The sequence below is a fragment of the Orcinus orca genome, chromosome 2, assembly GCF_937001465.1.
Source record: "Orcinus orca chromosome 2, mOrcOrc1.1, whole genome shotgun sequence".
Taxonomy (NCBI): Eukaryota; Metazoa; Chordata; class Mammalia; order Artiodactyla; family Delphinidae; genus Orcinus; species Orcinus orca.
In genome coordinates this window covers 81,594,549-81,612,327 of record NC_064560.1, presented here as the reverse complement: position 1 = coordinate 81,612,327, position 17,779 = coordinate 81,594,549, and the positions used below count along the sequence as shown (strand labels likewise).

The window sequence follows — 17,779 nt, the reverse complement described above, 5'->3', positions numbered from 1 at the left end:
GGTGCCTCCTGCCAGCCTATAGTGGCCTCTGCCCCACACCCCCTGCCCAAATGCACCTGTCCTGCCAGACCTCCCTGGCCCTGCAGCCATGGGCTGTACTCAGCTTCAGCTTCCGGGTCACACAGAGAACAGTCCCATCAGCCGGGCCCGGCACCGAGGCCCTGACAGAGCAGGTGTGGCCTGGGCCATCAGCCCGTCAGCAGAGCCCAGGCCTCTTGAGGAGGGCCAAAGGGAGGCTGCCTGCCCGGGGCTGAGGCCTGGAGGGCCCTCCTGCCCTGTGCTTATCAGAGCTATTTTGGGAAGTGGCTTGCTTCCAGCCTCCCGGCCTTGCTCCCGCTGCCTGTGACAGCCCCCAGCTGCCCCCTGGCCCTCTCACTTCAGCAGACATCCCAGGGGAGGAGAAGCAGGAAGGCAACTGGCAGCCCTGTCCCTGGGATGTCCCTGGGGCCCGGCAGAAGGCATGAGGCAACGGGCAGCCTCCTCCACCCTGGCTCTCAGCAGCAGCTCTAACCTGCACATCTGCAGACCTGCATCCTGTTCCCACTGTGTGACCTCAGGCAAGTTACTTAACTTCTCAAGGGGCCCCAGTTCCCTCCGCTGCCAGTAACCCCACCTCCACAGGCAAACGGATGTGGCCGTGCTATGTCAGCTGCCTCACCGTGATGACCAAGTTTCCAGGCTTTCCAAACGTCCTGCCACACAGCCCCACAGATCATCAAAACATCCTGGGGACTCCAGGGTCTCGGCATGCAAGTCACTTCCTTGGCTGGCCTCTACCCTTAAACTCGCTTGGGTGCCAGCAGCTACCTTGGGGCTGTGTACAGGAGGCACGGAGGTGCTTGCTGGATGAATGCTGAGGGCTGGGCGCTTGGGGTGGGTGGAATTTCTGCTGGGCCTTGAGGTAATGGGATTTGGGGCAGGAAGCCTATCCCTCCCAGTGGTGTGGCCAGCAAGGGATGGCAGTGGCTAGCCCGGGCTTGCCCAAGGGCTACCAAGGAGCCAGTCACTGGTACAGGATGCAGACTGCGGCAGGTCCCTGGGGGCCCTGGATGCCAGAGGGCCGAGGACTCTGTCCTAGGGTGGCTCTGGCCTAGGGGCAGGAGTCAGACAGCTGATAGGCATAGGAGCTGCTGCATTCTCTTGACTGACAAGGTAGCCTAGGCGTTCTTCCTGACCTCATGATGGGGGATGATAGTGTCCACGAGGGAGAGGAAGAAGCCAACCTTCCCTGAGCACTTCCTGGGCTCTTCACCCCAAGACCTCATTTATGAGGATGGGGGTTGTCTGCCCCCTTTATGCGTAAGACAGGGAAGTGGAGCCCAAGACCATAGAGCTGGTGATGGGAGGCCAGGTGTGACTCCAGGGCCAGTTTCCTGTGCTCAGCACAGCTGGGGGTGGCTAGGGGTGGCTGGAGGTGGCTGGGCTGCAGGAAGGAAGTGTGTGTGTGCGTGTGTGTGTGTGTGCATGCGTGTGTGCGTGCACGCGTGTGCATGTGCATGTGTGCGCGTGCGCGCGTGTGTGTGCATGTGTGCGTGTGTGTGTGTCTATGTCCAGAGCCACCTCTGCCACAAGCTCTTCCTCTAGGACCCAGCTGGCCAGGAAGCCACCAGCTGCTGGGAGCTAGCAGGACCCTAGGCGGGAAGCCCCTTCATGCGGTTACACTGCTCACTCTGGGCAGCCCTCCTCTGGCCAGGAGATGGACGGGCCAGAGCTGGGGATGGGGGCTCACCCAGGCCTGAGCTCCACACAGTTTCAGGAACATCCCTGGCCTCACTCTGGGAACGGGGGGTAACTGAGACCCCTGAGCTAAAGAAAGCTGCCTGCGGGGCTGGACTCCCCTTGGCTCTGACCCCAACACAGCCCCAGCCTCTGCGTGGCTCCCTGTCAGTCAGCCAGTGCTGTAGGGGGACGGTTCCATGACTCTCCATCTCCCCACCGCCCACCCTGCCCACCCCCCGCCCAGCAGACAGCCGGGTGGGGCACTCACGCGGAGGCTCAGTGAGCTCACAGTCCTGGGTGCCGCATGGCCGCGAGCTCTCGGGCCAGGCCTCGTGGCCACACTGGTCGCTGTCTTCCTCAGGCAGCCCAGTCTGGGTGTTGACGCACTTGACCAGGCGCCGCTGGACGCCACCACCGCAGGGGGCTGAGCACTGTGGGGAGCGCGGGAGGGGTGAGCATCCTCTTACCAGCCCTGCAGGGGGGCATCCCAGGCGCGTCCCCAGGGCAGCTGCTGCCTTCTCCAGGAAGCCTAGCTCATGGTTCCCAGCCCCATCTCTCCAGCCTCCTCAGAGGGTCGGTCCTGTCCCCAGAGGCCACTAGGTGTTCGCTTGCAGGAACTGCATCTGCAGAGCGGAGGGGGAAGCTGCCAGCCCCTCACACGGGACGGGACACGCCTGAGAGGCCTGGGCAGTGGCTCCGGGGCTGGAGGACCTGCTGCAGCCCATGGGCAGTGCAAGGAAGGGAGAGAAAGTTTCTCAAACAGGGCCCACCATCCCAAGTCAGGCTTTGTTCTTATCAGTTGGGGTCTGATGTTTTTAAAAAGCCGTAAAAATAAATTTAATCTATGCCAACATCGTGCCAGGCCCTGTGCTAAATGCCTCACTGTGTGAGAGGAGCATCTAATGCTCACAACCCCACTCTACAGATGAGAAGACAGAGGCCTGGCGAGGTAAAGCAACCTGCCCAGGGTCCCTCAGCAGCCAGTGGGACAAGGACTGAGATTCCCAAACAGGCCTGGCAGGAAGTGTCCTGCCCAGCTGAGGCCTCACTGGCCACTCCCGTACCCCCTCTGCCAGTCTGGTCTTTGCTTAGTCTCCTGAACATCCTGTGTCTGTCACTCCTGCCCCAGGACTTTGCATCTGCTGCTCCCGTATGCCTCTCCTTCACATCACAAACCCCTCCAGTCTCGCTCTGAAGTCCCCTCCCCAGAAGGCCTTCCCTGACATCACAGCGCACATCCCTTTTTTTTTAAGTCTGTCTCCCTGGCGGGCTGTAAGCTTCAGCAGGGTGGGGACCTCATCGGGCCACCACTGTATCTGCAGGGACCACAGAGAGCCTGGCATACAGGACACACTCAACAACTCCCTGCGTGAACAAAGGTCTGATGGATGCCTGCTGACATGAGTGCCCCCTCTGCACGTCCTCCCCGCACGAAACCCCGCGCCGGCTCACCTGGCCCCAGGGCCCCACCACCCACTGCGTACAGGGGTGGGTGTTGCAAGGCCGTGTGCTGTTGGGTCTCAGCGCCTCCTCACAGAGGCCCGGCTCTGGGCACGTCACCAGACGCTGCTGCTCACCACCACCGCAGGCCTCGGAGCACTAGGAGGGCCGGGGAAGGGGTCTGGGCACTGCTAGGCTCTGAGGACACCCCCGCTCCCATCCCAGATCCCCAGGCCTCACCTCCCTCCAGGAAGAGATGTACCAGCTGAGGCAGGGCTGGGCCCCGCAGGGCCGGCGGGCAGGTGGCTTGGCAGGCCCCGGCTGGCAGTGGAAGGGCCGCAGCGGCTGGAGGTCCCGTGTGTCCACACACTGCACGTCCCGCATGGAGGAACCCCCGCCACAGCTGCGGGAGCACTGGAGGCCGAGGGTCCCGCGTGTGGATACACCACCACCACGTGCACGCACACGAGGATGCGGTGAGGGCTGTGGCAGGGCGAGCGTTGGGCACTCTCACCCCCACCCGCGGCAAGTCCCTTAAGGGCCCCAGGGAGAAGCCATGGCTGACCAGCCTTGGGCGGCGGGTGGCGTGGCTAGGGGCTGCCCCGGCATGGGACAGATGGAGAAAGAGTGGAACAAAGGAGAAAGTGAAATCCCGAGGGTGACAGAAAGGAGAGAAAAGGATACAACCAGTGAGAGAAGGGGAGTGGGGCAGGTTGAACCACACACAGATGGAATGATCCCAGAGGCTAGAAATCAGAGTACGAAGATGTGCAGCACAGAGCACCCCCACCCCCGGTGGCTATGGCTGACCCCAAACACAGGCCACGGGCCCCAGAGCTCCACCCCGTGCCCCGACGCTGCCCGCCTTCTCCCTCACGCACCTTACTCCAGCTGCCCGTGTGCCAGGCAGCGCAGGGCCGCAGGTGGCAGCGGCGGGCGGGCTGGGGCCGGGCTGCGGGAGTGCAGTCCTCCTCTCGGCCGGAGCTGCAGCGCACGGGCCTCCAGACAGCACCCAGACCGCAGGTGGTAGAGCACTGGGGGCAGGGACGCAGTGCCCATGAGGGCCGGGCAGATCCCTGCACCCTCCAGCCCCCCAGCCAGGTGAGAGGGACCCGCCAGTGCCTCAGTTAACTCGTCTGCAAAATGGGCTCCTCCACCCACCTCCCAAGGAGACCATGAAGATGAAAAGTCAAATCCCCTGGCAACCAACTGTCCCTGCTACAGGAGACATGTGTGAGGTGGCCCGGCTGTGCTGACGAGGCTCGCTGCTTCCCAGAATCACTTGGGAAGGAAGTCTGGGTTCCTCACTGGGCCTCAACCTGTCCCTCCCACACCAAAACTGGGGATCTGAACAGAAGCAGCTCACTTCCCCTATGGTAACAACCTGGGGACGTTGGGGTGGGGTAAGGGACACAGGACAGCTTCTTGCCATGCAGTTCAGACCCTCACAGGCCCGACAAAGCTGGTGGAGCCCTGAGGGGAGAACCAGGTGGCCAGGAACTGCACAGCACCTGGGGGACCCAGGCTGAGCCCCGCCGGGCCTGGGGACCATGGGAGGAGGCTTCCCCACTGACACAGCTGCCTGGGGCGAGCTCCCTGTCCCTGGAAGCATGCAAGCCAGAGTATGAGAGGGCCGTTCCCCCTGGCTGCCCCTCATCTGTGCCTGCCCTGCCCTCCCAGCGGCCCCCTGTGCTACTCAGGAATGAGCCTCTGGGGACCCTAGGGATACAGGCCCCCTTGCCCCACCCTACTGTTCAGAAGAGAAACTGAGGCCCAATGGGGCAGAGCAGCCCCAGGGGCACATGGAGGGCAGTATGACTGAGCTGGGGCAAAGTTCCTCCCACCTCACAGAGCCTCCACTCACCACGGGCTGTCAGTTCCCTAATCCCCACCCACCCAGGAGGCTGGACAGACAAGGCTTATATCCTGCTCTGCTCATTTTCAGAGGAAGAGACCAAGTTAGTGAGGTCCTGCTCCACCCCCCGGCCACCCCGACCCCTGCACCACTTGCCTCACTCCAGTTCCCCACTTGCCAGCTGGCATTCCTGACGGGCAGCAGGTATACGGGGGGCCCCTCCTCTGCTGGGCTGGGGTCCAGAGGCCCAGGGGCTCGGCTGCCGTTGGCCGGACTGTCCTGAGCTGGTGTGGACAGCAGCACAGGGCTTAGGGGCGTCTCAGGGCTGGGGGACTCAGGCTGGCCCAAGGGCCCCAGGCTCAGGGCAGTCACCCAAGGCGCGTGCCCTAGGCCGGTCGGAGCCTTCAGAAGGAAGGTTCCTGGCATCGCCAGGGTCTGCAGGTCCTGTAGAGCCAGGCCTGGGGTGGGAAGGGTGGGAGTCCCGGGCTCCAGGGCACTGTCTGTACCCTGAGTGTCTGGCAGATTGGCGGTGGGAGGAGCGCCCCCAACGGTGGGCCACAGCTCACTGTCCACAGGCCCCGGGCCACCCTCCAGTGCTGGTTCCCAGGCCAAGGTGCCACTCGTCCACAGCTCTACTGTGTCGGGACTAGGAAAGGAGTGGGAGGTGCTGATGGGGGACGAGGGGGGCAGCGTGGGGCTGGGTCTTTGGGGCGCTCTGCGGCCCAAGGCTTCCTCGCTGTCCTCGGAAACCTCATTGGTCCTCTCCCACCAGGGAGGCGGCGGCTGGCTGTGGCTGTCCCCCCCTCCCAGGAGCCCGTTCTGGCTCCCAGGGGCGGCAGGCGTCTCCACGCTGACCGAAGTCGGGGGCCAAGGCAAGCTGGTGAGCCCAAGGTCTGGGGCTCCCACGGGGGCATCTTCCTCAAATAAGAAATTGACCAAGGAGTTCCCAGGGCTCTGCTCCGAGGGTGGGGGTGGGGAACGGCCAGCCTGGCTGGGCCAAGGAGCAGGGGACCAATCTCCCAGTGCCCCCTCATCCTCAGGCCCAGAAGGCTCTGTGGTGGGCATGGGGGTGCCCACAGGAGGCTCGGCAGCACCGCTCAGGGGTGGGGGCATCCGATCCCCTGTGCCTGCCAGGTCTGCGTCAGGCTCCTCGAAGGGCCCGTAGGACAGGTTCTCGTGGAAGTTAATGAAATTGTAGTCGTAGTAGAAGTCGTCAACGAACACGGGCCCCGGCGGGCCCAGCTCAGGGTCCTCCTCCCCGATGGCGTTGCCCATGCCAGCCGGCTTGGCTGACGAGGGGGGCGGAGGGCGTGGGGCTGGGCGGTGAGGGATGAAGTCGACCTCGTTGAAGAGCTCGCGGCTGGAGGAGCCGCTGCCTGAGCCTTCGGGGCCCAGCACGTCCAGGGCCCTCGGGCAGGGCGGCAGAAGGCAGGTGGCCTCGCTTGCTGGCCGCTGGTCCTCAGCGCAGGGGACACCAGTGTCGTTGGTGCAGAGGATGCTTCGGTGCTGACTGCCTGGGCCGCAGGACACAGAGCACTAAAGGGAAGGCCAGGGTGAGGGGCTCAGGGCCAGGGGAAGCTGGGGCCTGGCAAGGTACCCTGCTCACTGCTCAGTGTCAGTGTACAGGGCCCCAGGCAGCCCTCTCTCGCCCTGACCAGCTCGAGACCATGACTTGTGGCCATGGCTGGCCAGGGCATCCCAGCCCCTGAGGCTTTGGGGATGTGGCCGGACCTGGAATGCCCCAGGCCCCTCCCACCACAGTGCCCGGCAGTAAGGGCTCCCCAAAGGCTGTCTCTGCCTCCCTGTAGCCCAAGACCGATGGCAGAGCTGGGGGCGGGCCCCCTCCCATCGTGCTGCTTACCTCAGACCAGTTCCCCACAGCCCAGGTGGCCGGACAGGGCACATCGCGGTTGCAAGGGGTTTCGGCAGGGGGCCGGGGCAGGTGTTCACAGGCAGGTGGCCCCAGGGCGCTCTGCTCATCCAGCCCCACGCTGTGGATACAGAGCACGGCCCGGCGGGAGAGCCCCCCAGGCCCGCAGGAGCTGGAGCACAGCTGCCACTCACCTGCCCACCACCTGTGGGGGGCACAAGGGCAGCGTCAGCGTGCAGTCACCTGGACTCCCAGGCACTCAGGGCTCAGGGAGGGTCGGGCCTAAGCCCAGGGGACGAGTTCCCAGAGCTCCAAGCCTGGGATGGCCCCCTGGCCCCCAAAGCCCAGTGACCGGGCACAGTACCCTTTGCTCCTGCCACCTTCACCCCTGGGGGACCTGGGCAAGACCCAAGGCCCGTGTTCACATCCAGGGACCCAAGCACGAGCGATCAGGCATGTCCCTGGCTGATGCTGGCTATTGAAGGGGAACCCAGGCCCAGGCTGAGGTCGCGGGCAACCAGGGGCTGGGGCTTCAGCCTTGGGAAGGAAGGCTAAGAGCCCAGCTCCCTCTGCTCCTCCCAGGGGCGCCCTGATGAGGGACACTGGGAGTCAGGCGCCTGGTGGGCTCACCGGGCGGGGCAGGGCTCCTCGCTGCACTTCCTCTGACGGTCATCGGGCCGGCCCAGGGGCTCACAGTGCCTCTCGTCCACGGGCCCCGCCTGCCGCTCCATGCAGCGCACGCTCTGCCTCTGCATCCCTGGGAGGCCATGAGGGCTCAGCCTGGGCCTGGCACTCAGGGCGCCCCCTGCCTGAGCCACGCTGCACCCAGAGACACAGCTCTACCCCACTCTGCTCAGATCCCTTCCAGAACAGGGCCTCACTGCCTCTGTCAGGTTGAAGGCAGGCCCCCACTGCCCCCACCTCACTGTCCTCCTGGCCGTCACCCCCACCCCTAGGGAGGCAGCAGAGTGTGCAGGTTCAGTGGGCGGGGGCTCTAGCCCCACAGCTTCCTAGCTGGGAGGCCTGGGCAGCTCACTTGGCCCCTCTGAACCTCACTGTCTTCATCTGTTAGTGGGAGTAACGATAACACCTGCCTTGAAGGCCAGGTGTGAGGATAACGTGCTTACGGACGTGCAGGCTCAGCCCGTGCCTGGTGCGTGGTAAGAGTGCAACCAGTGCCAAATCCAACCACGGCCTAGCACCACCTCCAGTGTCTACACTCCTCCCAACAGGATCAGTGCCCAGAAATTCTGGAGGAGAAATCCGTCAGACCTCCCAGTCAGGCATTCCTCACCAGCTCACAGCACTCCCCACCCCCTGCCCCGGCACTCGCTTGGTCGCGGTTCCTGTCCTTCACTCCCCCTGCCATTGTCGCTCTCTGCACCCTTGCAGAGCCCTGCTCTTCCCTTTCCACACGCACCCCACACCGCCCGCTGAGGCCTAGCGGCAGGACCAACTCCAACGGGCCCTGCCTTCACCCTGCTCCCCCTATGGCACAGAAGGGGGGACTCACCCCTGCCCTGAGCCTCCAGTCTCCCCTCCACCCGCCTCCTTCCTTCCTAATAGAACGCAGGGTTTGTTCAAGGTAACAATGGGACCTGCTGAAAACACTCCCCACTGTAGTTCCCGTGCAGCTAGGGGGTCTGGGACACAGTCGTGCCCGGGAGAAAAAGACACAAGTCCTTCCCGAGAGTCAGCCCTTTGCCCCTTCTTCTTCTTGCCAGCAAGAAGCCTGGGCAAAGGGTGCTATCTTGTGACACATGAGGGGAAGGTGGGGCTGAGAGTGGTCCCTAAAAACATGGCAGGCCATCCAGCCATGGTGGACTACGCACCCTCCCTGGGGGTTCTTACTGCCGAAGCCAAGCAAACCCTTATCTGCTCCAGCTACCACGCATCAGGATCCTGCCACTTGCCACTCAACACATTCCTATTCTGGCCACGTGGGAAGCCACCGATTTGCTGAAAGACAATTTCCCAGTGTCTGGTTCATCAAATGTATTTGTTTTCACATTTGTAAATTTAACTCATACGGGGTAGGATGCCTTTAATAGCTTTTGAAGATTCCTGCCCAGCTTTAGTAGGTCAGTGTTCATTTGTCATCATAATAGCATTTCAAGGAATGTTCAAATGTCTCTGTCCCAGATTCCTGATACTGAGACCCCTGGACACCGAGGGGGAGGGGGAGGGGAAGGGAGACTGAAGAAGCCACGGCGGGGGGGGGGGCGCTGAGAGTTAGTCAAATTGCTACACATTTTATGAAGAGTTTAAAGGAATAAGTAAATGTGGTGAATAGGCCATTGGGCTACGAGGCTCAGAGTTTGGTTGGGGAGATCCTTGTCACGTCCCAGCTCCCTCCTCCCTGCCCCTGTCCTACTCCATCCTCCTCCCCCTCCTTCTTTCTCTCCCCTGCCCCTCCTCCTTCTCTCCCTCCCCCCTCCCCCTTCTCACTGGGGAAGCCCTCCTGGGCCAGCAGCCCAGGAGTGTCAGGCTCTGGGCCTCCCAGGAAGGGTGGGAGGGCACCGAGGAGGAGGGGGGCCTGGGGAAGCCTGTCTGTGGCAGGAGCTAGAGGAGAGGAAGGAGCTTGTCCTGATGGAGATGCAGGTAAGGCTCTGGGAGGATGAAGGGGTCAGATCCCAGGTATGGGGCAGAACCACGGGCACAGGACCTGCCAGAGCTGAGCAGTGAGAAGAGGGAGAGGCAGCTGGTGCCTCTCTGGGGGAGACACGCTGAGCGCTCGCCAAGCACCACGTGCTGTGCCTGCCTCACCTTGTTTCCTCTCCCAGTGGACCTATGAGATGGGGCCATTGCTAGCCCCATTATATAGATGGGGGAACTGAGGCCCAGAAGCAGCATTCCAAGTTCACAGCAGCCCAGCAACTAAGCAATGAGCCAGAGGCTAAAGCCAGGCATCAGTGCCCAGAGACACAGGCCCTGCTGGGCAGGAGCTGCGCCCACTGCCTCCTCACCTGTGCCGCAGGTGACTGTGCACTTGGTCCAGGGCCCATAGTGCCAGGAGAACTCGGGGGGCTGGATCTGGCTACGGCCATCCGCCTCCCTGTGGATGAGGTACTCGTAGCGCACCCCAGGGTTGCTCTCCTGGAACAGGAGCTGGGGCAGGCGGGGGGGGCCTCCGTGAGCATGAGGTGTCCTCTCCCTCTGCCAAGCCCTGCCACCCATCCTAAAGGAGCCAACCTCAGCCACCTCTGGGACCTGGGGCTACACCATGGAGCCATTCTAGAGCTGGGGAAACCGAAGCAGAGGCCCCAGCAGTAGGGCCAGGCCCGGAGCCGGGCTCTGTGACTGCCATGCGGCTGGGAGCCACGGACCCCACCTCTGCTCCTCCCCAGCCTGGGCCCCAGGAGGCGGTCACCTGGATCCAGATAGGCTCGTCGGTGGGACCCGGGGATGTGAGGTTCTCCCAGTTGCCTGTGCGCGCATATGTGAAGGTGGTCCCCGCCACCTGGTAGTCCCCGTTCCACTGGATGGTCCACCCACCGTTGAGGAAGTACTTATCCGGGTCCTCGCCGCGTAGGGCCAGGAAGTTGGCGGCCTCGGCCACCTCCTCGATGCGGATCTCGCGAGCACCGGCTGGGATCAGCCCCACGTCCACATACCCTGTTGGCCAGGGACATTGTGCACAGGTGGTGCAAAGAGGTAAGAGGGTTAGCTGTTGCCTGCCCTCACCTCTCCTGCCACTTGCCCCTGCCTGGCGATGCCAAAGATTCCATCGTTGATTCTGGGTTCCCCACTTAGATCTGTCCCAGATCACCAAAGCCTCAGAAGGGCTCAAATCCTACCCCCTGCCCCATGCCCCACCACCCTTCTCTGGGAAACCTTAGCTGGTCTCCCTGTCACAAGGCTGGGCCTATCCCCTATACCTGGGGCCAGCATGACCTTTCTAAAAACCCCAATTGACTGGGCCTTTCCCCTGGGATATCCTCCTCATACCTATACAGCCTGTTTTTGTTCTTTCACTAAGTAGTACCCATCACGTGCCTGGCGTTACCCTGAGGACTCTGCAGGTGTAACAACCCTATGACGTAGGCACTACTGTTATCCCCGTTTTACACGAGGGCACTGAGGCACACAAAGGTTACATAACTTTGCACCAGGGCTCTGCTGGGAAGTGAATCAAGCTCTGAGGTCTGAGCTTTAACCACCACACTGGACTGCATCTCTGGGGCTGAAATCTAAGCTTCTTGGTCGAGCAGTCAAAGCCTTATGGCATCCCCGCCTTTCTTATAGATAGGTCCCCAGACAGAGCATGCTCCTTCTTGCCTCCAGGCTTTGTTGGGTGGGCACAAGCTCTTTCCTCCATGTGTAATGCTTTTCCCCATCTCGTCTGAGTCTTTTATGATTCAGCTAAATTCCACTTCCTACAGGAAGTCTTGCCTGACCTCTCCATGTCAGGACCTCCTTCCTCAGGGCTCTCACAGCCCTCTGGGCCTCCCTCCACTGCATCTGTCACACCAAAAGGTGAGACTGTAAGCTCTTCACCTCTGTGTCTCCCTCACCTAGCACACAGTTGGCACTTAAGCAATGGATGCAAAACAGGCCCTGAGGCGAGTGAGTGGAGCTGGGGGGTCTCTAAAGCTTCATAAGGCCACTCATAAGCCTGATAAGCCCAGGCTGTGGTCCCTGGGGCAGGAGGACTCCCTGTGAAGGCAGGTCTCTGCACTTGGGCCTGGGTGCCCTGACTCCTGCCAGGATCCTAGACCCAGCAAGGCAGCTTCCCTGCTTCCCATCTCTGGCCATGGGGGCCGTGGGCAGGGCTCAAGGGAGACAAGGAAGGGTCACCAGGTCAAGAGTGCCCTGCCCCCCACCAGGGGTCCCACCCATACCCAGGCCCTCAGCCTCCTCGAAGGTCCCGCTCACGGTGTGACAGGTGGAGCCGTTGCCGTGGCACACGCCGCAGCGGTCCTCGACGGCACCCGAGTCAATCTCGAAGTCGCAGCCCACATTCTGCAACACATGGGGAGGGGAGCCCCCTGGTGCTGGGCCCCTGGCGGCGAGCCCTCTCTGGCACCAGCCTCGGGGGCCTGCCAGGGTGGGGAGGAGAGAGCTCGGAGCAGGGAGCGGGGGCCCCACCACAGCTGTGCCCTCTGACCCCACGTAAACCCCTCAACCTCTCTGGGCCTCAGCTTCCTCAGATGTGAAACAGGGAGAACCACCTGCACCGGGAAGGTGTGCTGTGAGATCGCATGAGACAAGAGACGGGAGAAGCTTTGTAAAAGGCCACAGCAGGCAGGGGGAGCTGGCACACCCGCGCTCCTGACCAGCGTGGACAGGAATTTCCCCGAAGCAGAAATCAGTGTTCCCTGCTGGTCCTCCCCAGAGCACAGGCCTCCACGCCCAGGGGCTTCCCTTCCCAGGAGCAGAGGAAAGAAAGTGCTGAGGACATGGGCAGGGGGAGTGGCACTGATACTGCTGGAAATAAGTCTAAGTATTGTCAGCAAACACTGACGCTTTCTCTGCCAGGCCCTGAGGCCTGCACGGCCCTGCAATTGCCCTGTTAAATGACTGCATTTAACCCTGTGACATGGCTACATGGACGGAGAGTCCCCATTCTACTATCGCAGAGGAAACCACTGCTGGGGGTCATCCAGCCAGCAGGAGGTCGAGCTACCACCTGAGCTCTGGTTTCCGGGCCGGGGCTGGGCCGGTACGAAAGCCAGCATTCAGAAGCCATGGCGGGCAGGCCATGGTGCAGAGGCAGAGCCTGGGGGTGAGGCCCAATGATACGGGGGCTCCAGTCCCAGGAGGAGCCGGGAGGCTTTGCTGAGAGGCGATGGCAGACCATCAAAGGGCTTCACTGGCAGAGCGGGGAAGCCCAATGGTACAGCCTGGGGAGGGGGGCCAGAGGGAAGCAGGAGGAAGCCAGAGGAGACCTGCCAGGGGGTTGGGGAGGGCAGTGCTGGAGACTCTCTTCCTAGCTGGGCACACCTTGCAGATGCCGTTGATGCAGAGGTCACGGCTGGCCTGGCCCTGGTAGCAGGGGGTGCCATCGACCACAGCGTCCCGCAGCTTCTCAGCAAAGTACTCATTCGAGGGCCGGCAGTGCAGCTCGCAGGGGTTCACTGGGGGCCCAAGCAGAGGAGCCGTGAGGGGCAACCAGGGCAGGGCAGGAGCCACGGAGGCCACCGGGAAGACCGCCTCCACGACACCCATCAGTGGCGGGCTGGGGGTGCAAGGCTGTCCACGGGAGCCAGGAGGGAGCAGCAGCCCCGGCAGACAGTGCCTGTATCACTGGGCAAACTTGGCCCTTGGATCTCTGCCCTTCCAGGCCTCAGTGTCCCTGTGGGCAATAGGACTCACCGTCATTGACCACGGGCACCCACGTGTGCAGCTGGCCCTTGTAGAGCATAGCGTCAAAGTGACTGCACTGGACTTGGCGGAAAGAGGGGCGGCCGGCGGGGCAGGCCTTCAGGTTGCACAGGCGAAAGCGCTTCCGTTCACCCACGCAGTATTTGCCCTTGTATTTGGGCCTGTGGGGAGAGTGGGGTGGGGGGCAGTGAGTGCCGACTGCACACCCGGATCCAGAAGTGGGCCCTCGGAGCGAGCGGCTCCTCCTGCACCCCTAACACCCAGAGATTCCTGCCGTCCACCTCCGTTCACGCTGCTCTCCCTGTGGGTCGCCCACACTCTGGTCCAGACACAGGCTCCCTGTTTGAAAGCATCTCAGGGGAGGTGGCAGCAGGAAGCCTGGGCTCTGCCCCTAACCTGCTGTGTGACCTTGGCCAAGTCTCTGGACCCCTCTGGGCCTCAGTATCCTCATCTATAAAATGGGACTGGGGCTGCCTCTGCAGAGGGTTGTTCAGAGGCTGGGCCAAGCTGCAGACATGACTGGCTGAAGGGGCCACTCCAAGTCTCCAGCCCGTGGGACCCAGAGTCCTGACAGCCCATGTGTCAGCAGATGTGTTCCTGGTGGCAGCACCCCAGCCCAGGTCAAAAGGAAGCCCCCTTGGCCCTGGCCCAGCTGAGAGGTATGCCCCCAGCATAGAGCCTGAACCTTAACCCCACCCTGTCTGCCCCCAACCCAGCTCAGGCCTAGAGGCCTGGAGGCAGGGTGGGGTATAAGCACGGGGCCCTAGAAGGACCTGGCTCTGAATCCCATGCCCACCCTGGGGCAGCCTAGTGAAGTGGGCTCATCCAAAGGTGCCAGGCATCCCCTCGGTCTACAGTACAGCTGGCCTCTCTGCATCTCCCTGAATCTTCACCTCACCACTCTTAGATGGGGAAACTGAGGCCCAGAGAGATGAAGTCACTCACCCCAGGTCACACAGCACCCCTCCCAGGCTGACCAATTCTCCCAGCTGTCCCCAGTCTCATCTTGGACCCACTTGTACCTCAAATGCCACTAAGTGGCTCTATTTACTGAGCGCTTACTACGAACTAGCTGTAGGGCTTTACCTGCATTTATCCTCTACCAGATGGGCACTGCTGCTGCCCCATCATATACTTTCTCTGGAAACTGAGGCCCAGAGAAGGGGTGGAGAGGGAATTTGAACCCTGATCCATCTAAGGTTCAGGGTCTAAGCTCTTAGCCACTGTCCTCCCTGCTTCCCTCCCACCAGCTGCTGCTTTGTTGTGTGGCCTCTGATGAGTCCCTCCAGTGTCTGGGCCTTGGTGTTTCCCTCTCTGCAATGGGGTCAGCAGTGGCGACTCAATCAGCCTCCGGGGCACTCCTAGAAGTGACCCGAGGTGGCTCTGGACACTCCAGGCTTGGCCTCCATGGGGATACTTCTGCGAGTGGGAGGCTGGGACAGAGCCAGTGTCCCTGCAATCGCCGGCTCTGCTCAGGGCGCCCCATCCCACCTGCCCCGGGAGCCCCGGCCCCGCACTCACGCAGGCTGCGTGCACTGCCGCTCGGCACTCTGCACGCCCACGCCACAGCTCCGGGAGCAGACGGACCAGGCGCTCCAGCCAGACCAGCCACCGTCCACGGCCTCGGGCCGGAAGCCCATGGGAACGCACTCCCCATTCAGACACCACTACCGAGACAGACAGAGGTAGAGCAAGCCCACTCCAAGCTCCTCACCCTAGTGAGAACAAGGTGGGTGGAAGGCCTGGAAAGGCCCAGAGGGGAAGGACCTAAGGGCTGGGGGAGGCCCCCTTCCAGTCGCCCAACACCTGGGCCCCATGGTGGAGCTGAGCAAGGAATAAAATAAGAGTCCACATGCTGACTCTTCCGAGCTGAAGGCACTTTGGAGAATTGCCCAGTCAAGCTCTGCCCCAAAGCCTCCATTCTGCAGGTGGGGACTTGGGCCAGAGAGGGCTGGGGTTCTGCTAAGGGCATGAGCGACCCCAGAGCACGGACACAGCAGGGAGTCTCACCTCTCACCCCCTCCGCAGCTGGACTGGCGAACCCCTACCTTGCTCTCCCCGCACCTGGTACCATCCACAGCTGCATCTAGCTTGGAGTGACAGGTGGTCCCCACGGAGCACCAGAGCGTGTGGCAGACATTCTGCAAGGAGGAGGGCAAGGGCCATACCCTCACCTCCTCCTCGGTGCCACCACCTGCCCTGCCCCCTCACCACCCCCACGAGACCCCTGGGAACCCCTCCTTGGGGCCGGCACATGGTGTAGGGGGTCCTGGGCTGGGGCCCCAGGCTCGGGTTTGTGGCTCAGGCAGTCCCCAGCTCACCCACACCTCTCCCAGCCCCAGCCTACCCGTCTGGAAACACCCTGGTTAGAAGCCGCAGGGTCTCTGACATGCCCATGGCCATCACTTTGGGCGATCTTCCCCAGGACCCCGCAGGAGAGGTTTTATTTTACCTCTTATGATCCAGCTCCAGCAGGTGAGGGCCTTGCCCAAAGTCCCATGGTTGGTAAATGGTCCACCCAGAATGCAGACCCGGGTCTACGGCCGCCCAACCCTCGGCCTCTCCCACAGGCCACTTCATGTCTCGTGGGCATCACGTGCGGGCCGAGCCCAGGCTGGGTGGGGTCTGCAGGCTGCTGAGGGCTGCCCTCCTCCCCCGTGTCCACACAGGCCCCACACTCACGTCCATGTCATCGCAGAAGGCAGAGTAGGCCCCATACTGGAGGCGACACTGGTGGCCCACGTCATAGAGGACGCCAGGTGGTATCGAAGGGAAGTCGATGACATCCTTGGTGGGAGAGTCATCCAGGCAGAGGCCCCACCCACGGCTGCAGAGATGAGACAGGAGTATGAAGTGAGGAGCCACCTGTCCTCTGGGGCAGAGGGCGCAGCCTGAGAGACCCATCAGGGAGGCCGCACCAGACCAGTTGTGCAGGGAAGGTGGGAAGGGGCTTAAAGCCCTAAACTTACAGGAAAACTCCAGCCTCCTTGCTCACCTATCCTATTCTTTGACCTAAGCTAGCATGAAAGACCCTCCCAGCCTCTCCCATCCATCTCCAGGGCACTCCAGCTGGCTAATCCCCGCTCCCCAGTGCCAGGCCTCTCCACAAACTATTCCTTCCACCCACGACACTCTCCCCACTCCTCCACTGGTGAAGCCTCTTTCCCCAAGATCCAGCCGAAAGGCCCTGCCCTCTGCAGCCTCCTGGACCACTAAGCCTGCTCGGAGCTCCTGCAGCCTCCACCCCTCTGTCCACGATCTGGAGAGCATCACATCACAGCTGATACAACAGCAGGCCTCTGAGAGCCCCGCCCTGGGCTGAGACCTAGGGTCATCTGTGGGAGCACCAAGGCCTGAAGGCTGCCCCCTGTCCGGCCGCCAACCTGGGAGAGAGGCCAGTGTCTGCCAGCCTGTGTCACTCCCTTATTTACTCCTGTCCATCTCCTGCCAGGACTCCCTGGCAGTGGCAGGAGGGAGGCAGGACCTGTGGGACTTGGGGTCCCAGGCTAAGCAGGGTAGGGGGAGGCAGAAACCCCCCAGTTTTCCAGTCTGGGAGGCTTGAGGGTGGCTGGTGCCAGGTCAGGGAGCCAGGATGAGCAAAGGGTCCTGGTTAGGACTGAGGGAGGCACAGGAAAGAAAGGCAGAGGTGATGGATGCTGGGGTCTGGCCAGGAGGGAAGGAGGAGACACTACGGGCCACGGAGAGGCCGAGAAATAGGCCAATTTATAGGCCCGCGTGAGGGAAGGCTGGGGGCAGTCAGCCACTGGGATCTGGGAGTCCAAATTTCAGAGGCAGAGGTCTGGGAGCTGCGAGCCCAGGCCAGGGTGGGTGGTCCATGTGGTCTCCCAAGTCCCCTGGCTAGTGGCAGGGCCCGGGCTCCACCAGAGCTTCAGGGAACAAAGCCTCAGTGAGCAGACGCCTGCTGAGGACCCTGGGGGCCCCTCCCCACCCAGAATCACCTGGCCCACCTGTGTTAGCTAGAAATGGACCCTGTAAAATGGGCGTCGGGCGAATGAGCAGGTGTGGGACCCAGCTGTCTGTCCCGGATCGCCGCAGGCCAGGCTAGCCCTGGGTGCTGAGCGGGTGCTCTCCCATCTGCCGCTCACAACCCCTCAAGCAGAAAACTCTACCACCATCTCCTTCCACTTTCAGGGCCCAGGGCAGTGCGTCCCTTGCCCTGAGTCACGTGGGCGGGCAGTGATGGTCAGGATGTGATGCCAGGCCAGGCTGCCAACGCCCACGTGTCCACTTGCTAGGCTGCCCTTGGTGCAGAGCTCCTCCCATCCGAGGAGCCCGCCTCAAACACTTCACTCCAAACAGAAGCTCTAAATCATGGCAGCTGAGGTCTGGCAGGGAGAAAGGAGTCTTCTGATTGCTGGCTTCAGCCTGCGGGCTCCCTGCGCCTGCACCCTGGGGCAGAGCATCGGCTGAGACGGGGAGGAAGGGGGTGAAGGGTCAACCTGGCCCCAGGGCTCCTCCTTTTTGCCTGGCAGGACACAACTCAAGATGTAGCTGGGGGCTTCACCCACTCCTCTGACTCAGACCCAGCCAGGGAGCTCCTCTGACTGGGG

The 17,779-nt window shown here is 62.4% G+C and overlaps 1 protein-coding gene across 1 annotated transcript in view; it reads right to left on the bottom strand.

Annotated features, from left to right (window-relative positions):
• The window catches only part of ADAMTS7 (ADAM metallopeptidase with thrombospondin type 1 motif 7), a 57,584-nt gene that overhangs the window by 1,404 nt on the left and 38,401 nt on the right, over positions 1-17,779 (bottom strand). The window contains exons 9-23 of the mRNA XM_033415687.2: positions 15,891-16,035; positions 15,257-15,349; positions 14,730-14,875; positions 13,200-13,369; positions 12,828-12,961; positions 11,726-11,846; positions 10,255-10,499; positions 9,851-9,992; positions 7,515-7,641; positions 6,876-7,089; positions 5,171-6,550; positions 4,041-4,193; positions 3,400-3,573; positions 3,172-3,318; positions 1,988-2,150 (exon numbers count right to left, since the gene is read on the bottom strand). Of these exons, the coding sequence (XP_033271578.2) occupies positions 1,988-2,150; positions 3,172-3,318; positions 3,400-3,573; positions 4,041-4,193; positions 5,171-6,550; positions 6,876-7,089; positions 7,515-7,641; positions 9,851-9,992; positions 10,255-10,499; positions 11,726-11,846; positions 12,828-12,961; positions 13,200-13,369; positions 14,730-14,875; positions 15,257-15,349; positions 15,891-16,035 (3,554 nt within the window). The remainder of the gene's footprint in view (positions 1-1,987; positions 2,151-3,171; positions 3,319-3,399; positions 3,574-4,040; positions 4,194-5,170; positions 6,551-6,875; positions 7,090-7,514; positions 7,642-9,850; positions 9,993-10,254; positions 10,500-11,725; positions 11,847-12,827; positions 12,962-13,199; positions 13,370-14,729; positions 14,876-15,256; positions 15,350-15,890; positions 16,036-17,779) is intronic.